At 36.2% G+C, this 24,027-nt stretch overlaps 1 protein-coding gene across 5 annotated transcripts in view; it reads left to right on the forward strand.

The window, feature by feature from the left end:
- The window catches only part of ASCC3 (activating signal cointegrator 1 complex subunit 3), a 251,354-nt gene that overhangs the window by 26,299 nt on the left and 201,028 nt on the right, over nt 1-24,027 (forward strand). For all 5 annotated transcript variants that reach the window (XM_059842392.1, XM_059842389.1, XM_059842391.1 and 2 more), the window contains 4 exons: nt 14,975-15,095; nt 17,857-18,064; nt 18,806-18,947; nt 19,511-19,636. In XM_059842392.1, coding sequence (XP_059698375.1) covers nt 14,975-15,095; nt 17,857-18,064; nt 18,806-18,947; nt 19,511-19,636 — 597 coding nt within the window. The remainder of the gene's footprint in view (nt 1-14,974; nt 15,096-17,856; nt 18,065-18,805; nt 18,948-19,510; nt 19,637-24,027) is intronic.

Below are 24,027 nucleotides of genomic sequence, written 5' to 3' on the forward strand. Positions count from 1 at the left end.
GAATCTGAAAAGGTTTTAATTAAAAAAATGTTGATGTTTCATTTCACATGGCAGTCTCATCATGACAAAATGTGTGTCTAGGCTGACTTTAATCAGTATTTGCCTTTTAATCTGGAGAATATATGGATTCCCATATCTTTTCACTTTATTATTTATAGTATTTTATTCAGAGGTATACTTAGTTTGGTTTGCTTATAAAATGGAGAGCAAACACAAAGCAAAAGCTATGAAAACTGTCTGTAGTTAATACTTAAATATTAGATGTTTTTAATTAACATCACACTCCTGTGTGTTTTATTGGCTTGACTTTGAGCAGTAGGATGAACAAATAAAATCTGAAAGGTGTAGAGTGGTGTCCAGTGTGGGCATACTGGACTGAGGCCAGCAAAGGGCTGCTGGGATGATGAAGGGACTGGAGCATCTGGCATACAAGCAGAGACTGAGGATGCTGGGGTTACTCAGCTTGGAGACGGGAAGCCTTGAGATTCTGATCAGACCTGGTGGTGAGGGTGTGACTTCTCTTGGTGATGCCTAATGGCAGAACTAGAGACAGTGCACATAAATTGTATTACAGGATATTCCATGTAGACATAATGTTTTGTCGCTGTGAGGATGGTCAGACACAGGAGCAGTTTGCTCAAGAGGCTGTGGAATCTCCAGCCCAGGAGACTAGATCATTTCCAGAGGTTTCTTCTAACCCCAGCCATTCTATGATTCTCAAATTATAAAATAGAGGAAATTGGAGAAAATTTGTATGTTATATTTATACCTAATTCCATATTAATTTAAATCTTCACTTTCCCTGATGAATTTCTTACCAAAAAGTCAATCCCTTTCCCTGATATGTTTGTGTGTGTTTAAATTAAAAGCTTGTTGTTTTGTAACAAGTTTGCTATTAGTAGAATCTCATAATAAGCAAATGGAGTGTGCCTCTTTAAGTACTTATATTTTAACCTTATGTGTAACTTAATTAATGAATTATGGTATACAGGAAATAAATAGTCCTTGTGTTGCAAGTAATCTCAATTAGGTTTTAAAGTGACCTCAATTTCAGATGTGTTAATTTGGTCTCCTGAATTAAGTATCTATCTAAATAACAGACATTTGTTGTCCAGAAAAATCATTCATTTAGTTTGTTGCATTAAACAGGAATCTGTAATGGCCATTATTCTTGTAAGAGAATATTAAATAAAGTCTTAATTCACATGACTTAATTTCTAATACCCTTTAAAAGCCTGACATTATTTATGTGAACATTTAAATTTTTTTTCTATGTGTAAGCTAAGACAAACGAAAGACTCTGAGATGACACTGAAATACAGTTCAATAAGAAAGAGTGTATTTTAGAGCTCATAAGGCAAACCAGCTACAAAATAATTTTTTAATTCCTACACACTTATTCACTCCTTCAGGTAAATGAATGGAAGAGCTTATACAACATTGCACAACATCACAAGCATTTTGTTTTAGAATAAAACTTGCGAAGTGTGTGTAGATTTTATTTCATGCTAATGACTTAGGGGGCTTGTCAGTAGCAAACATTGCAGACACTGTTCTCTCTTTATATCTTGCTTATTGCTTTCCAGTGTAACATTTGCACATAAAAACTGTATGTTCTGTTAGTATCAAAAAATCTGATGACCTGAGAAATACTTAGCTTACATTTCTAAACCTGAATTCAGTTCAATAATTCTCAGGTCTGTATTGAGAGCGATTCCCTGAGCAGTCTGAATATGTAATTTATGTTAAGAGCTCTGAACTCTTCACAGTTCACCTTATACCATAGACTGTGAAAAGTACTTCAACATTTTATTTTTTTGCAGACGAATTTTTTCTTCAGGTGCTAGTTTTGAGATCATTCATCTGACATGCTGTGCAGACCCTAGCAAAAGTGCTTTCAAGAAACAGGCTTCACTGTCTATGCACAACGCAATTGGCTCTGACTCAATATTTGCCTAATACTATCACTTGGCTCAGAGGGCTGGTGGAGCTTGTTTGCATGTTCTGTGCAGCCATTTCCCTAGTTACCAGCTAACCTTCACCATCGGAAAAGTGCAGCGTGCAGGTGTGAAAGTGGATGTTTACTTTGCTTTTCTTAAGCAAAACAGGACCTGAAGTGTCAGCTTCTTGCTGCTTAATAGAATGCCGAGTTTTGGATTTTGCAAAGGCTTGGATCCTCCAAATGCTCTGATATCAGAAACTCAGTTTTACCTGTCACTAGCTCGGCACATCAGTGTAATTGTGTATGCTTCATTGCTCCCAGAGGGTCATCTGTTCCCTGTCAAAGCCAAAGCTTGGCTTTTCTGCTGCTCTTCTCTTCTGGCATATGACTCCCAGCCACAGCCACTCATCTGAAGCAGAACCAAAGGTGCTCTGAGACCCCAGCACAAGGCTGCTATTTTCCCTGCACAGTTTCCATTAAGCCAGTATTAGGGGAAGAAAGTCAACTTTGATGTCAAAATGCAATTTGGAAGAACTTGAGGACAATATAAGTAGAGTTAATACTCAATTGCTAAAAAATTTAGTGGGACGCACTATCTGAAATATAATAAATATCATTAGGTGCTGAAGCATAAAAAAACAGTACAGTTTGTTAGGGAATGAGAAATTTAAATTGGCCAGAAACTGAAGTCAGTGGTGAAATGGCTGATGTGATTGTCCAAACTGTAAGAAATAAAATTTAATCAATTTTAAAATAATAATTATTTGCATATAAGCACAAAGGCAAAACCTCTGGGATAAAATATGAGCATCATTAAAATCAGTTGGAGATTTTTTTTCCTTGATTTCAGAAGGGGTTTTTTTTTACTACTTGTACTAGGTTGTGCTCATGTTTTAACTTATTTCACAGAGGTGATTTCTGAACCTAGCTGATATTATACACCCACAGCCAACCAAATAGCAGTGTTTCAAAATAGGATTGCAGTAACATATGTTTCTACATTGCTTGGGAAAATTTTGCCACTTAGAAGATGTTATGGTGCTGTGGCATTTTTATGAGATTTTCCCACAGAGGAACTGGGTATCTGGTTAAACTAGTTAAAAGGGTAAGGAGTAGTTAATCTGCTGAATTTTACACTGTTAATAAAATAGTCTTGAAAAACTGATATAAGCAGGTGTAGTAATAATGACATAAACCATTTAACAAACACTGAATACTCGTGGGAACAGAGAATAGTCATACAGCAAGTTTTGTTCAAAAAAGCAAAATAGATTTGGGGGTTTTGTAAAAAAACCTTTACCTTTGGTTTGGAACATAAAAAAATTTTTTAATGAGCTATCATATTTATTATGGGAATGTAAAAGACATTATGAAACAGCTTTCCATTATTCATTAATACAGGGAAAATCTTGGATATTTCATATTAAAGCTGATTGTCTCATGTGAGTATTTCTGTCATGTTCTAGAAGTGCTGTAGGCCTCTGAGCTTAGCATGTTAATGCTGTGCTGGAGCTAGGCATGAGCTCTGCAGAAATGAAACAAAAGCATTCTGTGCTTACATTACTTGCACTATTATTTCTATTAAATACAGTATGAATGCTGTATATTGTATAGGTAGATATATATCTTGTATTACTTAGCAGTGTTAATTGAAGATCTTACTTTGTGAAGATTAGATTTGTGGACACTTCCTGTAAGAATGACAAAAATTGTGGTACTTGATTTTATCATGTAGAAGTAATGATTAAACCTTTCTGTACTCATGTGAAGTGCATTAGCGGACAAAACAAAACTGTGGAGATGAGCTGAGTGGAATTTGCAAGTGGAATTCTAGAATGAGGAGTCTACTGACTGTCTTTGTTCTAAGTAATCAAATGAGATGTTAAATAGCTTGACATGCTACTTAAATTATCATTCTTTTAAAAAAATGCAGATGCTGAAAACATAAAAGCAGTGTAGATACTTACATTAAAAGCCCCCAAAAGTGAGAAACAGAATTCTATTGTGACAGAACATATTTTAAAGACATCAACATTTGTATGTTTGTATTGCATTGTAAAGACTTTAAAGGTCTGCGTTGTAAGCACTGCCAGATACTTTTAGTATTGCATCTACATTTTTTAGTTGATTTTAAGTGGAGAATGTGTTAATATAGAAAGCTTGCTGATAGAGAAAGCAGTTTCAGGAGATGACTTCATCATTACTGTATATGGAAGGTGTTGAAATAATTGGAAAAGGGTTCACAGGAGGTCCATCATGTGTGAAATAAAGCATGGAAAACTAAGGAAATGTGAAATAAAGCATGGAAATAAAACATGTTTAATAAAGCATGGAAATTGACGAAATGGAATATGAAAAAATAATTGCTGGTCTGGTTTGATGTGAAGAAGTAGCAGTAATACAAACATATTTAGTGTGGGGAGTGCATCAGTGGACTGTGGCTTGCAGGAAAAGGCATTTAGAAGGAGGGAGGGAGAAAGCAATAGACTGACAGCATAAAAAAAAAGTTTCATGAATATTGTCTGTTCATCTTACCAAAGAACAATCTTGCCAAGAGTTTCAGTGAACTTTCAGATTCCAGGGAAGTTGGAATCCAGTTTCCAGTTCTGGCACAACTTTTGCAGTAGCCAAATAAATGTGCATGAGAATCATCTCTCAGAGCTCTTAAACACAGAGCAGTTGTCTACTCCTTGTGAGATGTCTTTCAGGATGCTTTAAGGTACCTAATTGCTCCATTTGGACATGGCTGTTCAGTTTTCTGTAAGAGCTTTAAGCAGCCACTGAGAATCAGATGATTAGTATTTTTTCAATAAATATTCAATTGCCAGTTTTATGTAGGCCATGTCTAGACTACCTGCCCTCTTTAGTAATGGAAATTTTTGGAGCTTGTATTGATGTCTATTGCATGCTTTCTGCTGCTGATACTATTTTTTCATTATTATTGAACCACTGTTCACTGGGTACCTTGTTTTTGCAGTATTGAATGAAGTCTGAAGTGATAATTAAAATGTTATCTCAAAATCATATAAGTCACTTAAAAGGTTATAAATGGCTTATTTTTGTAAAGAAGTGGAAGTACTTAACTGATTTCCAGAAATGTTCATCATTTGGTCCTGGAGAAGAACTCTTCAGCCAGCCCTTATTGTGGTTGTTACTAATATGCCCATGACTGTAAAGTTAGCTATAAGTTTAGGAAACTTATCTAGAATCCTTGTCTGAATGTTTACAAGTAGTTATGAATCTCTAGCTTAGGTATGAGAGATAAGAGGCTTATGAGAAAACATGGAAGACCAGTATGTAGTAGGTTTTTTAAGTATCTGAATCGTAATGAAGAAGAGGAAATGCTCATAGAGAAGGCTTTTTTTTTTAATAGTAAATTTTAATATTTTCTATTCTGTCATTATTTGTCTGTGTTCTTCCTGAACTAATCTAGAAATTCATCTTCAAACCTCTTTGAAAGCAATGTGGCTTCTCTTTTGTCTTAGGACAATTTAGGTTTTTGCCAAAGAACAGTCCTGAAGTCAGATTAAATTTCTGTTGCAATTGTATTCCTTTCATATAACTGTTTACTAATTTGTGAGGTTTATCTCTTAATAACTCTTCACACACAAGTTTACTATAGAAATTTATATACAGTAGAAAAGTCAAGCTGTTCTTATAATTATTTCTTAGTTAAAATCAATAAGGAAGTGGAATAGCTCTTGTTGTGCGGCTCCTTTGAGATAACATTTCCAAAAGCTACAGTTTACCATTCATTTTGACTTAAAACCAGCTACTTTAAATGCTCATTGCTATGTGTATGCAGCACCACATGAAAACGTCGCATAAGATAATATATTGATTTACCTTAATCTTCATTTTTCTTAATGTACCATGAAATTATGACATTAGCTTTTAGTTTTGTGTGTGTGTACCCTGGCATGGCATATGATACTTTGATGTCAAAGCAACTTGTCTCATAAAACATGTTTGGTTTTAAGTGTCAAAGTGGCACTTCTTTTGTTCAGTATAATGACTTTCTAGCCCTAACAAATTAACATATCACAAAGCTTATTCTCCATTGCCTCATTCATAAAGGAGTATCCATTTAGGGAAAGTACAGGCATATGTGGATCACCCCTGTGGTGTTTTATCTTTATCTTATCATCAAAGCTTCCAACTTGGCATGAGACTGGCTTTTCAAGTGCATATTTTCTTTGTAATTTTATTAAAATTACCAAGAGTTTTATATTCAGACAATAGAAAGCTCATGTTTCATTATTCTTTACCATAGAGCTTATCTGCTCCCCTTTCATGTAGAGAAAATAATCCTTATTTTGGATACATTTTCCCCTCTTTCAGTTGTGGACTTCTTTTTTTTAAATCCAGAAGTATACAGCTTTGTTGTTGTCCAAGGACTGTTGAAACCCCACAGACGTTAGGAAACTTTTTCTTTTTATGAAAACAGAACCATGCTGTCTCCCTTCATAAAAAACCCAATTGAACGGCATTTGAGTGCTGTTTTTTAGGGATGGGACTTAAGAAAAGATGAAAGAGCCACAGAGAGAGGCAAGAAATGGTAGGCTTAATCCTGGTGCTGAGAGCTGTTCACTGTCCTTCCTGTCAATAACTTTTCCTCTTTCCTGTCAACTCTTTACTTCAGTTTTGTACTGAGAGAAAGTTCGTTGTATCTTTGAGCCAGTATGAGGCTTGATCTATTAATGATACCTTTTGAATCAGTTTCAATACATTATTAAACTTAATGAGATCTTTTTTTAGAGCAAGCCAGTCTGTCGCAGATGGAACTTGTCCCTTTTTATTTTATTTGATGCTGAGTTCTTCTCACATCCACATGGAGACATAAGGAAGTACAAGTTCTGTGAGAAACGCAGTCAGATGGCACCTGAAACATTAGGGCTCTCTAATTAACTAAGCACAAAATTTCTTTCCTCCAAATCATTTTATGGAAGGTAGGGAGGGGAAAATCCCACACAGAAATCCCTAGCCCACAGCTGCTTGATCCGTGGAAGTGGCAGGGCCAGGTTTGCTGCAGGCTGGTTTCTGTTACGCCGCGCCTGCCGCAGTGCGAGCGCTGCAGCTCTGCTGGCTGAGCAGGAGTTTGTGCTGGTGCTGTGCTGGACTCACTGGTGCGTGCCAGTGCCACCGTGCTCCTGCTGCAGCCTCCCAGGGAATAAGGGCAGGAGGCACAAAGAGCACTCAGTCATTCAGATCTGCCTCCACTGCTGGCCCTGAACTCTTCTGTCTCGCTGTCAAAACTAGAAACTACTGAGGAGGCTTAACACTTGTTGGTTCACATACTACTAAACACCCAGTGATGTCATAGCCCTGGTTAACTTGGAAAGCTAGGCTTTAAAATAATCTATCTTCTGAAATCCTTTTTTTTTTTTTTTTTTCCCTGCACACTCCTAAAACAGTATAAAATGCTCTTTCAGGCCAAAGCTTGCCTTTTTTTCTTCTCACCCACTCATGTGTATGCCTACCCGGGGTGCTGGAGTTCACAGCCTGGGGTTGGTGGTCGTAGTCTGTTTTCCTGGGTAACCCTGTTGGGTGCAGCAGAGAATATTAAAATTCTGGCTTGACTATGCTAATTGGGGTAAAACTAGCTTCTAGTATTAGGGTCCCATGCTACTCTTCATCATTCACCTCTGTTAAGCAACATAAACCAACTCCTTGACTTATTGGTATTTTGCTTTACTCTGTCAGTATACATTGGGTCCACCCTCAGCCAAGTCCTCCTTCTGAAAAGGGCAGGTTTGGGAATTGCTGCCCTTTGAGATAACCTGCAGGTTTTTACCTTTTGCAGAATAGAATTCCGTGCTAACCACTGCCATTTTAAATCAAATTGATTCTGATACAGGAATCACTTCCATAAATGTATGTTTTCTGCTGGGTACTGTCAGAATTCCTTGCCCTTGTATCTACAAGTAGGAAAAGTTGCAAGTGCAGTAGTTATCCAGTTTCAGGACTTTTTTTTTATGTCAAAAATAATTTGGAGCTTATCCCAGAATACTTCCGAAGATAAGCACTAGTTTAAGGAATCATGTAACAGTGAGATTTTCTACATTTCAGTTTGTCTTCAGGGTTTTCTTTTCCTAAGGCAGGTCAGTACTCTGCTGTTTGTAGCTGCTGTTTGACATTATTTCTAATTGCCAAAGTCTTCAGGCTGAAGAAGCTGGTAGAAGTTGCCTTGTAGCTATGTATTTGAAATTTTCAAAATAAGTGTATCTGTCTAAGTTTCTAATTACTCTCTGTTAAAATATTGATGATAGTGACAATGATTTCTTCAGTCTACTTATTTTCACGTAAAAATATTGAGAAAATTTGCTTTGATTTGTGATTTTGTGCTTGTCTCTTTTTCAGGTATGGTAAGAAGTTTTAGGATTTGCACAAGGAGCTGGTGGAAGATTTTCATCAAATTCACATTATGCTGTGACAGATTGTGCTATTTTTTTATTATAAGACTAATAGTAAAGAATTATATATAATCAAAACTGACAGTCAAATAAATAGGTTTAGGCCTATTTATCAATATTTACATACACTTTCAATCTGATAGTCTGGTTTTTTTAAGTCCTGTTATGAGAAAAGCATTTTTTTCTTCCTTTAACTGATCAATTTCAGTGTTTTAACTATTGATTGCAATTTGATTTAAAAGAAGCCTTGAACCTGTAGGCTGAGTCTTCCAAGATGCTTTTTTTGATGTTTTAATACCATTTTTGAAGTTTTCCTTGCTGTGATTCTTATCTTTTTACTAGTGTAAATACTACTTGGAGTAAAATTGTATCATCGTCTGTGGATACAGAAATGCATAAAAATAGAGCATATTCCCAATATGCTGAGGAGAGATGGTATTTAAAAGAGTAATTGGCCATGTCTTTGTCCTACCTGTTCTTCTGGACTAAAAACGTGTCCCATACTGAAGACCTGATTTCCATCAGTTTTTGTTAGACTGCAATGGGAAAAGTAAACAAAAGTTAAATGTTGAGTAAGAATTTGTTACAACTTCATTATCTTTGTGCAGATGTCTTTCCCAATGAAAACTTTTTCATCAGTTTCCTTACTCAGCCTTTTTCTATCATATAAGTAAAATTCTAAATGTGTTGGGGGAATTCCTGCAATTTTACTGCTTTTTTTAATCTGCCTATTTCTAAATTTTGATTTCCTTAGTTATTTTCTTCTAATTGCCAACTGGTAGTAAAATCTAAAAATTTAAAGCTAACTAACAGGCAGATCTTCAAGACCTCTCTGATAAGAAGGAGTAACTTCATTCATGCTCTTGAAGCTGGTGTTTGATCTCACGGGAGGCTGAGAGCCAGGCGTTCCTGGTTCCTTAGATTATTTGCTTGTTCTGCCTTATCTGATTCCTGTGCTCTGTGAGATTGCCATGTGAGAGTCCTCCAGCCTCTGTGTCGAGGAATAGCCATCAGAAAAGCATTGTGCATACATGTGGGTTATCAACAACTTATCAACAACTTGTCTTAAGAGGGCTTGAAGTGTCTGGTTACTGTTCTGTTTGTTGTGAGACCACTGCAGTTAAGCTGAGCTTGCTTAGACTCTGCCAAGTCTCCTAGGTGGTTTGTAGGGCTGGAAGGTTATTTCTATATAGAGGGACTAAATGTAATAGGTGTTTTATTCAAAAAAGCTAGGCTTTAAAAAAAGAAAAGCAGATCTGTGAGCTGAACTACTTTCTTACACACTTAATGCCTGTTATTAATAAGAATGGTAAGAAATCATGCTTTATCTGGCTTGTCTAAATCAACCTGTAAGAAACATGAAAAGACAAAACATCTGAGATTTGGTTTTAAACCAAATGTTCTTCTATAGTCTGTAGTTGTTAGAGGGGATGATAGTCTCTTCAGTACAGCAGTAATTAGTAATCAGTGTATACATTATATCCATAAAGTTTGTGTTGATTTTTTTTATATTAAAAAACCCCTCTATCTTCAATGTCCTTGGTTTTGTTACTGAATCTTTTTAAGTAGTATACTAGGTACTATATCCAGACAGCTTTTCCAATAAGCCTGTAGCCCAAGAAAAATAATCTATTTACCCGATAATTTTTTTTTTAATGAAGCAATCATTTCAGCTGCTTCAGAGCTACTAGGACAGAAGAAACTTGAGATCTTGCTATGGTTGTTATTCTTCCACAGCTGTTTGAAAACAGTGCCTTGTAAAGCAGTATCATCTGCAAACAAGCCACAAAATGCAGGGGTAGCAGATAATTGTGTAGGTGGGACTCTGTAACCAAAACCCGCTGTTAGGCTATAAAAGTACAGAGGACAACCGCTGGTTGGCTGAATTTGGGTTTCTGATTCATTTATTGCTGTGGAACAGTGCTAAGACTCAAGCGAGGTGCAAGGACTGTTCATAGTCTATTTTTGTGTGCACTTGTAAAACAAAATATTTTCTGAGATTTATAGGGCTCTTTCCCACCTCAGGGAAGATGTAGAAGTCAAGAAAATGCCCTTGTGATGGCAGATAGTTTATGATGTCAAAGTATTACGCACAGTTCCGTGCCTCATATTTGAGGACCTCTAAAGCTCCTTGTAAATTATACTTTATAGAATTGAAAAGAGAATAGTACCTATTTAACATTCAGAGTAAAATCTTGTTCCAGTCTTGAACATTAAGATGTACTTTTTTTTATGGCTGAGCATTACTTGAAAAAATTTGCTATGTCATGTGTCTCATTGGGGTTCAACTCCTTTCTGGGAACTCTAGCAGATAGACTGCTGTCTGTATGAAAGACTCTTGTCTGCCTCCTTGCCTTTTCATAAAGCTAGCATATATTCAGGAGAAATCATTTGCATGGGGACCTTGCCTCACCTTTCTAATGCAATATGACACATCTTGTCCTTTTGTTCCTACATTGATTACTCAATATGCTTTCTTCCAGATATTAAGCACATAAAATGAAATGTAAAAATCACTCCAAAAAAATATCAGTGACCATATATCTCACTCATCTCTGTCTGCATGGTTAGGGAGTAGTAGCTGAAGTCATGTGGGACTTTAGTTGGTGAAGGCAGTCAGGGTTGCCTTTTGGGTACAATCTGTTACTGACTTCAAGGAGTGTAATAATTTGGCTGGGATTCAAGAAACTGCTGATTGACACACAGCCTCTCCATCTGTTGACCACTGTCTAGTTTATCTCATTATAACTTAATCATCTATAAATATTTACCAGATTCCTTTGCCTGCTCTCAGGGTCTTGGACGTTGTTTTGTCAGACTAGTTCATGTAATAACATATCAAATCTGAAATGCTAGTGCCTACCCTGGTGATTGGGTTTACATGGCCAAGCCTTGCTAGCGGGGGCTGCTTCAAGGGTGGCTTCTGTGAGAAGCTGCTAGAAGCTTCTCCCATGTCTGGCAGAGCCGAAGATGGATGTGCTCTGGATCAAGGCTAGGCCAGATAGAAATGGTGGTTATGTCTCTGTGATAACATATCTAAGAAGATGAAAATTTATCATGCAGTTGGCTCCTGGCAGGGACCTGCAGATGCGTGGAGAGAGAAACCCATGCTGGAGCAGGTTTCCTGGTAGGACTTGTGACCCCATGGGGAACCCATGCTGGAGCAGCCTGTCCTTAAAAGACTGCACTTTGTGGAGGACCCACATAGCAGCAGTTTGAGGGGTTCTGTTGCCTGTGGGATGGACTCACACTGGAGAAGTTCTTGGAGAACTCTCTCCCCTTGGAGGGACTCCACGGTGCAGCAGGAAAAGGACTGCTCCCCCTGAGCAGTGGGAGAAACTGCCAGTGATGAACTGACCGTTACCCCCATTCCTTGTCTCCCTATACCGCTGGGGAAGAAGGTAGAGCTGGGAAGGACAGAAGGGTGGGGAGAAGGTATTTTTATGGGCTTATTTTACTTCTCATTATCCTGCTCTGATTTTAATAGAAGTAAGCCTCCTGCATGGATATGTTTTCATATGCATCAAAAAATGCTAAGAATTGTACTTTAAAACAGCATCATTTTGTGATAGTTGTTAATGCCTTAATTAGAAAGCAACAGATTACTCCTAAAGCATGAACAAATATGAATATTAATAATATTTTGATCTTGCAAGTTCTCAAGTTTAGTTATTTCTGGTCTTTGTAAAATTTTTCTAGCATTGTCAGTATGGCTACCCTCTGTGGCAGGTGGTGACAGATCCTGCTGTGTAACTTATTCTCTGTCTCTCAGTACTTCTTCTTGGCTTAGCTCTCTTAGTCATTGTTTTCCACCCATGAGCTCTGGCAGGCTTCTGGTGAGCATGAGAGACATCTTGTCAATAAGAACAGGTCATTGCTTCTGATCTTCTATATTCTTTTACTTTCCCCCTCATTCTTGAGCAATGAGCTTAGTCTGTCTTAGCTGTTTAAAATGTCCTGAAAGCCTCCTTTATATTCAGTAACAGCAAAGTTAATTAGGTGACCAAGGCAGCTCTCAAACTGCTGGTAGCAAATGAATATCTGTCCACCCATCAAGAAGGCAAAATGGAGTGACATTCACCACACAGGTGTGGCAGAGTCTGGCATGTAGTGTTGTATGGGTTTTGCTCTCTCTGACTGGTAGGATGTCCAATTTCACCTTGGTGCTCTTCCATTGAGCCCCTGTCTCACTGAGGCTGGAGTCTTTGCTTCATGATGCCTGACCTTGAAGTAGAATGTATTGTGTAACATTGCTGCTTCTTTGTGAGGTTCTGCTGTTCTCACTGGGCAGAGTATGATATGGATGGTTTTTGTTTCAGAATAGATTGGGAAAACAGGAGAGGAAAAACACTGTCCCATTCAAAAAAAAGGATATCATCAAATACCATCTTTTCTGACTGATGCTTTTCAAGATTGTTCTTAACAACTTCAGTGAGAAAGATGTTTTGGAGTCCTGTGCAGAGATAGAGATCTGCATTGGATGTTTTAGAGCTAGTGTGTTATTTGTCTTCTGATGGTGATGGTGGTGGTGTGAGTTTGAGTTTGGGCATTTTGGGGGAGTAACGTGCTAAGTCAGAATGTGCTTACATTGTGTCTGCTGCCTTGATGAGAAATTAGTGTTTGAGCCCAGATCTGGTTGCATTGAAAGAATTTCATTTCCCCGTGTTGCTGGTATTTCACAACCAAGAATTCATAAGCTAAGTTGAGACAAGTTTGTGTTCAGTTCTTTGTACAACTAAGCTATTTGAAATACACTTATTTTTTTGCTGCTTCAGTGATTATTTTTCCCTCCCTCACTTAAGTATTAGACCCTGGAAAATACCTCCTCAAATTTACCAGTACAGAATTGCCACTTTCTTTTGAAATGTACGAACAAAGTCATCTTAGATCTTCAGATAATATTAGTTAAAATGTGTCTGTAAAATGACAGTAACAAGCTATGCAAAATAGAAGAATTACTGATCAGTGCTAGTGAAGGCTGGATAAAGGGAAATCCATCAAAGCTTGAGATCCCGGACAGCAGAATTGCTGTCTGATCAGCAGTTCCCTGTTCTATATTTTTGTAGTTTGTCAATTTTGAAAATCTTTTATTTGTCCACATTGATTGAATTATTTTATTTTCTAGAGACTGCTTCTCCAGCTTGCCATCACTGGTTACTCTGATGAAAGAAATACAAGACTTTATACCATCAGCTGTTAGTTCATAGTCTCTGCAAAGTGCACCATCACTGTACTAATTTGCAGAAACCTTATGTTTTCCTAGAAACCCCTGAGGGCCTGGAGTGACACTTCTTCCTTTTTTCCCCCTCCCTTATTTTTAAGTGACAGCTTGTATTATGAAGTACAGATTGGCCTGAAAAAAAGGGATCATTGATTTGATGCCATTGGCACTGTTCAGAATTTTGCAAATAGGTGAAGAGGCAACATAAAGTTATTTCAAGGTATTCCCCAAGGACAGTAGTCATAGAGAGCCACAGAAAAATTCTTTGTTAAGGAGTTGGCAAATTAAATACAGGACAGTAAGAAACCTCTCTCTCCTTTTATAGTTAGAACAGAAATGCTTAAATCCTACAGTGCCAAAGTCTTACACTTTCATAGAACATCATATCAAAGTACATTATACATTTTATTCTTACCAGATTCCTGAAGTTATATGGATAATATTAGAAGCAAATTCAAAAAGCACTAAGGAGAAACTGCCCTGTTTTCCTTTATGGAAATAGAAAAAAATGGAGAAAAAAATGTTTTGAGCAGTATTAAAAATCAAGAATGGTTTTGAGTAACTAACTGCTTAATGCAATGCTTTGATTTTTGACAAAATAATTATAGATAAGATAGAGATGAAAGTACTTTTAATTTTTTGGAGTCTTTTTCATTAAAACAAAGTATTATATGGAAAATGGAACTTTTAATAGGGAACTGTATTTGTCTAACCTGCTACAAGAGAATCATTTGAGTAAGAATATCATTGGGTCAAAATACCCCTAACTGGTACAGAATCCTCTTCTCGTGTACATCACTTACCTTATGTGTTCAAATTACACACAGGATTATATGTCCAGGTACTGAAGTCAGTAGTAGTGTCATCTTAAATGTTTCTTCATATTCCTGCTGTGCTCCACATCTATGATATTTTTTTTTGGTAGGATGAGCCTGTGAAAATGCAGTAGGCTACACCTCCTGTTGACTAGAAAGGGAATGACTTCCTACATACCTGACTTTCATGAGAAAGCATTGGTTCTCTTGATTGATCTGCATAGATTATGGAGAAGTAAATTTACAGCACATGTAAATAACCATTAAGACATGTAAAGTTTAGTCTTGAGAAGAGTTAAATTTTATATAAGAATCCCCAAGAGAAAGTGGCTTTTACTTAATAGACAAAATTCACAAATTTTTATATATTTCCAGCTGAAAACTTTCTGTAAGTCTCCCTTTTTGTAATAGAGAACGTGGTATTAGAAATTATACCCTTTGGATTGAATTACTGGGAGGTGAAATTCATTAATTTGTTGGATATTGTCAACAGATAGGATGTTGCCAAGGATAGAAATATTGCAATCCTATTTAAAATTTTATGTACATTAGGATATTACTTATGACTTTATTTTCTTTGTAGTTATTTGAACTGCTGGGCCCTGAAGGTTTTGAACTCATAGAGAAACTCCTACAGAACAGATCTCTGATTCTGGAAAGATCTTTGACTTGTCCAAATGATAACAGGTTCCAGGCTCTCCAAGGTAAGTGACTACAAAATTTTTGTTCCAAATCAGTTAAAAAGTAGATTTCTAACTGTTTTCTTATTTCCAACAGTATAATTAAAAAAACAAACAAAAAAATCCCAGGAGGCAATGGAGAAGTGTATTTCTGGGCTTAAGCAAAGAAAGTCTGATTATACAGAGTAAACAAATATAAATTGCATATATTTATTTCGTTTTCAACTGCCTGTGGCCATGTGCAAATTTTGAATGTATTAACAGTTGCACTTTTCCTGTTTTAATGGATTACTCTGGAAATAATCTGATCTTCTATTAGTCCTCATTTGCCTTCCTGCTTCCTCTCTACATTGTACTATCATCTGATGTAGGCCTTGGGGAAGAAAAGCACAGTTACAACCACTTCTGAAAATAATAGAGTCAAACTTAAGTGTGAATAAGTGAGAGGGTGAAAAAAAGTAATTCAGGTTTTGTACAGTCATTTTTGCTTTTATAAGTTAATATATCTGCACCAAGTAGTTATTTTAAAAAAAGTTTTACAGATCACTGTTTTAAAACAAGTGTTATAACCTTCTTCTCTGACAAAAATAAATCTGATAGCATATGGGTTGTGACTTGGGATAAGTCTTACATGGACATAGCACCATGCAGCCCAATGCATGTTCACAGCATATGGAGTTAGAAAAAAAGTGAATAGAGCCAGTAATGGTGGACTTAGGTATCTCCACAACAATTTCAAAATGCAAGTGACCCCTTTTTAATGTTTGTCTTCAATGAAACATTACATAGGCAAGTGTTTAGAAGTTCATCTCTTGCTGTGCTAATGGTTAGTCTAAATTCATCAGAACAACTGTTAGTTTTACTCTTCCCTGTCATGATTTCAAAGATGAATGTCTTGCTATATGACAAGGCTTTCTGTCCTGATAACTTTCCCTTCTTAGGTGATCAAATAAAAAATTGAAATACATTCAGTAGAAATTGAATTAATACATTTTCCTCCTATGTACAGAGTGTAATTACAGGAGTATTTTCTTCTCACTTAGCAGAATTAGTATTTTGGAAGCTTTTATGAAATTGCTCTTCATTATGCCATCAGTAAAATCTATCACAGTAATTTCTGCTAGAATGTGGAGGAAGAATATTTTCAATGTTATGTTTTTCAGACAATAGAAAAGCATTAACTGATTTAATGCTTTCTTCACTGATGGGAGAATCCTTCTTTAACTGTGGTGAAAAACTCAGTGATATTCAGGGTATTTTCTCTGAGACTGAAGATGCTCTTGGCCCTGAGTTCAGAATTTCAATTTTAATAAGGTTTTATTCTTTTTAAGTAGATCAAAATGGTATTTTTAATGGGGAAGTCTTATCTTTCCAGAATTTCACTTGGGGAAGGGACTAATTTCTGTCTGGAGAAATTTAGTCAATTTTGAGTAATTTTTGCCTTTAAAAATTAGCACAAGTCAAGAAACTGTACATGTACTGCTTTTTATACCATGCTGTGTTATTTGACTATTTCTTATGTAATTTACTTCCATGGCAGTAAAGGTGATTGTTGTGTTTATCAGACAAATAAAGCAACATTTCTTTGCCCTGGTATGTTCAGTCTGAACTAAATTTGGTCAGGAAATTGTGCCCTTCTAATACAAGAGAGAGAGAGAGAGAGTTAAAAGCTGCAGACATGATGGTATTAATGTGGACATTCTGACAGTTTATTAGAATTTTTTCAATGCTCTTCCACGAGTTATTGTTGCCTTATCCAGTATGCATGCTGTGAGATGTAGGAGTTTCACTGTTGCTGTAGGTGAAAACTAAGCAGCACAAATTGTTCAAAATGTCAGTCAAGTGGGTTTATTTGATGAAAAAAGGTTTTCAAGTTTTTCACTTCAGAGTTTGGCTGCAGAAGTACATATGAAACATAACTGAGTTAAGTATTTAATATTCAGTCAAAGCTATATAAACTAATAATCTGTTTGCAGAATTTTGAAAAATGACATTTAAAACCACCGATATTCTTAAAATGAAAACAAAATAAATCTATCCCAGCCTGTCATATATAAAAGACTTGCTTGTGTCTTCAGTTTTGGCCTGTACTGGTCTCAGAAAGGTGAATGTAACTGAGCTTTTTTGGGTTCCCTGCTCCCCTGGATTTATTGTTTACTGTAATTGTTCTGTGGTTATGATTATTCTTGATAATCCTGCTGCTTATCGACGTAAAAGAAAGGAGTCCTTGTGATTGTATAGAGTAGGATAGATTTCCTCACTTGTTCAGGGAAATTGCATTGTGAGTATGCTTTCAATACTGTCATGTTATCTAATATGTATACACTAATTGTTATGTGAAGAGGCTGTTTAAAAAAAAAATCACCCTGTTTAATCTTATATTGTCACACCATCCTGCTTATCAGTGCATGTATGTAAGAGCAGTGATAAGAGGTAAAGTGGCACTTCCACTGTAGATGAAGTTGTTATAAATACAGAAAACAAAAAATGTCCTTTCTTTTGCTGCTAGTCCATCCCCTTGCTTTGGGATTAAGTGTATTTTAGATGTCCTGCCTTTGGGACATGACCTGGTGGTACTTCTAGATGTCTTGAGCTCAACTCCTGCATAGTCTACATAAAGCTCAACTATTTTTAAGCACACAATACATTCACACACACGCACACACAAACTCCCCAAAACAAGCATGAAACCAGACATCAAACCCCCAAACCTTTAGAATGAAACTGGGGGGAATAAAATGGAATCCTGTACTTATGGAGATGCATGTCTGTTACCATATTGCAGAACAGTGCAAGAAGTTTATAGGAGAAAATGCTAAACCAAATTATGGTTGTCAAGTCACAATTCAGTCTGAACAAGAAAAGTTGTTAATGAAGCAATATCGCCGGGAAGAAAAACGAAATGCCAGAAAAGAAAAACAAGCTGTGGAAGATGGAGAAGGTTCTGGAGAAGGACAAATGTGCTTTGATCCCAAAGAGCTGCGGATGCAAAGGTAATAAATCCCAAAAGTTGAGAAATGCTTCTGTTGTAATTGCTACTTCAACATATCATAACAGTTTATTTTCTTTTAGCTTGCTTTGGTGATTAGGTGATTCTGACTTCAAGTCACGTTTTATTACAAGCATAGAATTTTTTTTAATATGAAAACCTAATTTTCAGGAAAGAAAGCAGTGATTTGCTTAATGAGAAGCTTCTTGATCTCATCTCTGTGGGCTGGAATTGCAGATTAGTTGGGTAGGCTATCTTTCTTAGTTCCTGTATGCACACTACTTGCTTAGGATTTATGAAGTCTGTACTAAATCTATCAGAACTATCTTTCTTTTTCTCTCTCAAGATTAATGGGTACTATTTTCCAAGCTGACAGCTAGAAGGTAGTGGGAGGAGTAGAGGAGGGAGAGAATAAGGAGCAAATAAGCTGTTGTATTTTGTATGGAGAAAAATATAGTGAGACTGGTATCTAACTGTGAAATCATGTTGCTGTGTTGCTTAAAAAGAGTCAAAACTGATTTTAGGAAAGCCTTGCACTTGTTGGATTGCGCTTCTGAATTTTATCTAAACTGTGTGTTTTAAGGTTTTGGTCTAACTAGTGCCAGAGAATAACACCGTAAAATTTTTTTCTTTCATTCCCTCAAATCTTGCTCTGACCATGCTCATATATATATATACCATGTTCAGTTTTTGTGATGGCAGTCTGAAATGGGCAGAATTACTGCAGGTATTTTTCTGCTCACAGAGAACTAGCGCTTCTGAATGCTCGAAGTATGCCAGTCCTAGGTAGACAGAGAGAGATGAGCATCGAAAAAATTCATTATCCACATGTCTATGATTCCCGAGCTGAAGCTATGAAAACATCAGCATTCATTGGGGGTGCAAAGGTATGTTGGTGCATGACCCTTCTTGAACAGTACATCTTTCCCCATGAGTAATGTGCAGCAGGGTTCCCTTTGTTTCCTTAGTCTCCTCCTTCTTGGAATCCGATGTATGAAGCAGTGCTTCTTTGCAGAGGGTTTTAAACGCTTTGATATATTCTATTTTTATTTCAACTCTGGAAGAAGTGATATAATTTTCAACTGATGTATTTGCTTTTACTTCTAGGGTCAGTTAAATTCTTAAGATACTGTTTTTCTTTCTTTTGAATACCTTTGAATTGACTTTAACAAAATAAATGCTTTATGAAATTCTAAACCTAATGCATTCTGAAATTTAATAAAACAGAATTATCTTTTTGGGGGTTTTGGGACTATTTTCTGAGCAGTAAAACTGATTATTTTCCATTTGAGGGGTTCAGTTCTATCTATAAAAAGGATGAGTGAGATTTGCTTTTGGTTTGGATTCATTTTTTGGAGAAAAGTGATAAAGCATTGTTCAAAGTGAGTTATGCATAATGACGCTTTCTGTTTTCATACTTATAATTAATTTTCCTGTAATACACTTTTAGGTGTTCTTACCAGAGTCAGTTCAGCGAGAAAATAATAAAATGTATGAAGAGGTGAAGATCCCCCATAGTGAACCAATGCCTATTGGTATTGAAGAGAAAATTGTTTATATTAAAGACTTAGATGAGGTGAGTATACCATTTCAAAGTTATTAAATTAGTTTTTACTTTGTATTACCAAAATTTAACCGGAAATATTGCCAGTTTTTCCAGTGATATGTGATAGGTAAATGCAGGCAGTTAATTTCTTCACTACTAATTTGAAGAATATTTTTGGGGGAACGTAGTTCAGTAATATCATCCCTTTCATGTTGAGTCAGATTCAAGGAATTGCTGATCTGAACTACTTGTTCATGAGTTGCAGTTCTCCATTCCTTTGGCATTACATTTTCGGTTATTTATGGTTTTGAGCTGTGATCTGAATCAATGAAAAGAAAGTATTACAGTGATTCTGTTCTCTTCTGAAGACCACAGGAGAAAGTGAGCCTGAGCTTCTGTACCTTGACCTGTACAGGTTGGCCTCTGACTACACAGCACTATTCTGCACCATTCTGACTGAGGCAGTCTGATGCAGTTCAGAGGCGTTGAATATGGTGTTATGGACTGTGTGGGGTGCGAAGTCATCTCAAAATGTGCTTTGATGATAGAAAGTAAAGAGCAGAGAGGAAAAAAGTGGATAAAACAGATGTTAACATTTCGACTTTTACTGATTTAAAATGGTGAAAAAGCTGAGGTAAGGGAACTAAATTTCTTGTCTGTTATTTACAGTCTAGAACTTGCAGTACTCCATCACAGGTACCTTTTTACTCATATATGTCAAATCTGTTGAAAAGTGGAAGATTTGGTATTGATTTGAACAGAGACATAAAAGCAAGCTCTGTGTACAGAGGTTTTATGTCTCTTGGTTCTGCAGCATATAACATGGATACATTTTTTCCAGCTTTATCTCTCTGGGAAAGCAGGAAATGAGAATATATGCAGGGCACTTTATTGGGATTCTGAATAAAGATTTAACTCTTTCAAAACAGAATACGGTTTTAGAATCTGAATCTATTCTTTTCTGCTTAGGTGACAGTACCTAATGTTGTGTTTATGAATTGACTGACAGCTCTTAACCAGATTGAAAAATACAGAAACTGCAGCTATTGTCATTTTATATGACAGTATTCAGCATGACAGCTTTCTGCAATAAAATGTCTTTCTCCTAAGCTAAATACTACCTACTAATCTGTAAACTTTTGGAAGAAGTACCAATATTTCAAAAGGTAGTAAGTGGTTTGAGAAAATATATGGTTCAGACAGAAAAATACCTATCTAAAAGGAATAGTTTGCTGATTTTTGCACATATAATATTTAAAATAAATGTTAAAAAAATTCATCAGTTACGCAAATTTAATATGTAATTGTCTTTTGTAGATTGTGTATCATCAAGAGGTCTGTTTTTCAGTTTTACAGTGAAATTTTGAAATAGAAACAATCTTCTTCAGAACTTTATTCTTTGATATGATTCTTATTACATGAGATCAAATAGAAGTGTCAACAACAAAACCAATTTTGATTGTTTGAGCACACATGTATGTAATTCCTGTCCCCAACTTTAGTATCGATTTGCCAATTTTATGAAGTTTGTCCAGCTGTAGGATTTCTCAGCTCCTTGATTTCACTAATGAGACTCATAGATTTGAGATTTGTTAAATAGGAACTTTTTATCAAGGAGCTGAAAGAGGCTGGAACTCTCAATGCATAAGTTAAGACATACTTTGTCAAGATATATCTTTGTTAGGGCAAAATTTTTTTCCTTTTTGTTTTCTCTGCATGGCTGTTTTAAGTCTCTAAGGTCAGAAACACCTTGGTTGGTGTTTCAAATTTTTGCCAATTAACTGGAGTCAGTTTAAAGAGCATGAAGATTTTCTGTCATTATGTTTTATTTTTGATTAAGTAGTGTAAGCAAAAGTAGAAAAATAATGATTTTCAGGTGTTTCCCTAGCATGTATAGGTGCTCATAAAATAGCTCTGTTGTATCTCTGTATGGATATTTTTGCAGGATTATCTAAAATTTGAGTAGGTGGTCAAGGAGTAGAGATGACAGTAAATATAACTGGATATTTCATGACTAGGAATTCTAAAGGCATCATGAGGAAGTTGACAGTTCAGCTGCTGTTGACTACTGTGAGGTGCCATTAGTGGTAGGATTTTGGTGTAAGACATTTAGTCTAGACATAAAGGTACTCAGCCAATTTAACAAATCAATATACATGCAACCCATAATCCACAGGGGACAAAAGACACAGAACAACCAAGCTATTCATTGTTGCTGGGGATTTGAGTATTATATATTGAGCTTTATAAGCACTTGCTATTCTCTGGGGAAATCCTTATGGCAGGAAAGATTATAAATATTCTTCTTCCCTTTCTTTATAGTCTGTATGTTTTCATTTGTGCAAGAATAATTTTAAGAGCTCTGCATCTGTTTCTCATGAGCTATGTGATTTTGATCACATTGTCAGCAGTTTGGGGAGAATATTTGACTGTGTAACATTTTTTGCAGTATACACCATTGCATTTCAGCTTCAAAATTCCTAAGGTCAGAACTGAGTTCATAAGGAGTTCATTTATATTTTGAACTGTTGGTCAGAAGTTAAAGCTCTGCATCATATAAGTTGGAAGTAATCTTGCATTTAAAATTACTTAAAATATTAGTTAAGATTTAGATTTTCTTATTTCCTGAAAACACAGGTTGAGAAGAGAGGAGAGAAATGTATTCCTCTAGACACTAATTCTAACAAACCACATTTTAAACATGTATATGTTTATTTTTTTAATCCTTCCTTATGTGAAAGCATAAGGCAAAATGGCAAAACCTCTACGAACCAACACCAAAGGCAGCAGCAATGCCTTAAAGCCGGACAGATATTAACACATGGTTCTTTTTTAAAAGGATTGGCATTGTAGCCAGGATGCATCTGCCACTGCAGTCCACAGTGAAGAAATAACACATTTAAGCTAGTTTTAGTACTATATTATCTGAAATCATATGGCTGGTATTTTCAAGGTAAATATTTAGTTTAGTTAGGGCCTCTTTGCAAAGGGTCAGATTTTTCCTAAAAAGTTTATGACTTCATGATTAGTGAAATCACTGCCTGAAAGAACGCAGGTGCTAAGATGAAGCTCAAATGCACTGACAAAGGTCCAAATTTTTACAGCTACCATTCCTACATAATCCCATTAGGCACTGCACATGAGACCAGGAGTGACCAACCCTGCACAGTTTGGCGGCCATAAAAACATTCCATAGCGTGTCATAAACAGCTGGCTTCAGCACTCTCCTGCTTTCTGTGGTGCTCCTTTTTCAGCTTTGCTTCCAACCTTTCTCCATTGTGATCTGAACTGCTGTGCCACTTCCCCCAGCAATCTCACTCCACCTGTGCTGTCTCATATTGTTCATTTCCTACCTGTGCTGGGTTGGGAGCAGGAGTTGGTGGCACAGAGGGAGCTGTGCTGCTGCCATGGAATGTCACTGGTGTTCAGAGGTGGAAGGGTGCGCTGTGTCCTGTGGAAGGAGTAGCAAAGGGCTCTTACAGAAAGGCAACAAATCCTACCCCCAGCCCCCTTTGTAGATACCTGTTTTTCTTGACATTTATTATTTCTCAGAGAACTGTGGTTTTATCACTGTTCAAGCACAGGTGGTTCATAAGTAGCTGATTAGTCACACCAGTTTAATCTAAATTGTTATGGTTCTACTATTTGTACAAGTGATGTGCCAGCTATGTTGTTGCAATAATAAGAATTTAAAAAATTGGGAAATCACAAGCTTAGCTTTATTATCTATGCTCAGTTGACATGCAGCTTGACCATTAGTGAAATATATTTTTTGTATTTATTATAAAGGTGGTTTTCTTCCAGGCTTTTTGCCAAATAAATGTACCTTTAAAGTCATAAACTCAGGCCAGGGAAAGTTACTCTTCAAGACTGTGAAAACATGTTTTATCTAAAAAATTGCTGATCATGAAAAATTACTTCAGCTTTTTACCTAAAGTGGGTGTTCAGGGTAGGATTTATTTCTTTTCTTCATGTTATTTCCATTTCCTATTACTAGCACTGCTTAATGATCTAAATAAGAAAGGTATTTTTTTTCTCTCTGCATTATGTGAAGGAATTATTACAAAATCAATATGCTCTCTTTTCCTGTAATGTTTTCTTGTTTTTAGAATTGTACAAGGTAAGTCTACTGAATTAAAGTATGTGTGGTTTTGGATAAATTACATTTTTCACATCCAGAATATTGGATCATTAATTCCAAAGTTGATCTTAGTACATATTTCAGTTGCTTATTTTCCAAACAGCAATTGATGGTTGAACCGTAAAGAATAATTTAAAAAAATATTTTGTATTTTTTGAAATCATGTCATTTATCCAATGAATTATACTCAGAAATTGCTCTGAGGAGAGTTTAGAAGTTCTGTAATCATTAGCCCCAACTAAAGACAAGGAAAACGATGTATGTCAAAGTACAATTGCTT

Source organism: Haemorhous mexicanus, chromosome 3, assembly GCF_027477595.1.
Source record: "Haemorhous mexicanus isolate bHaeMex1 chromosome 3, bHaeMex1.pri, whole genome shotgun sequence".
Lineage (NCBI taxonomy): Eukaryota > Metazoa > Chordata > Aves > Passeriformes > Fringillidae > Haemorhous > Haemorhous mexicanus.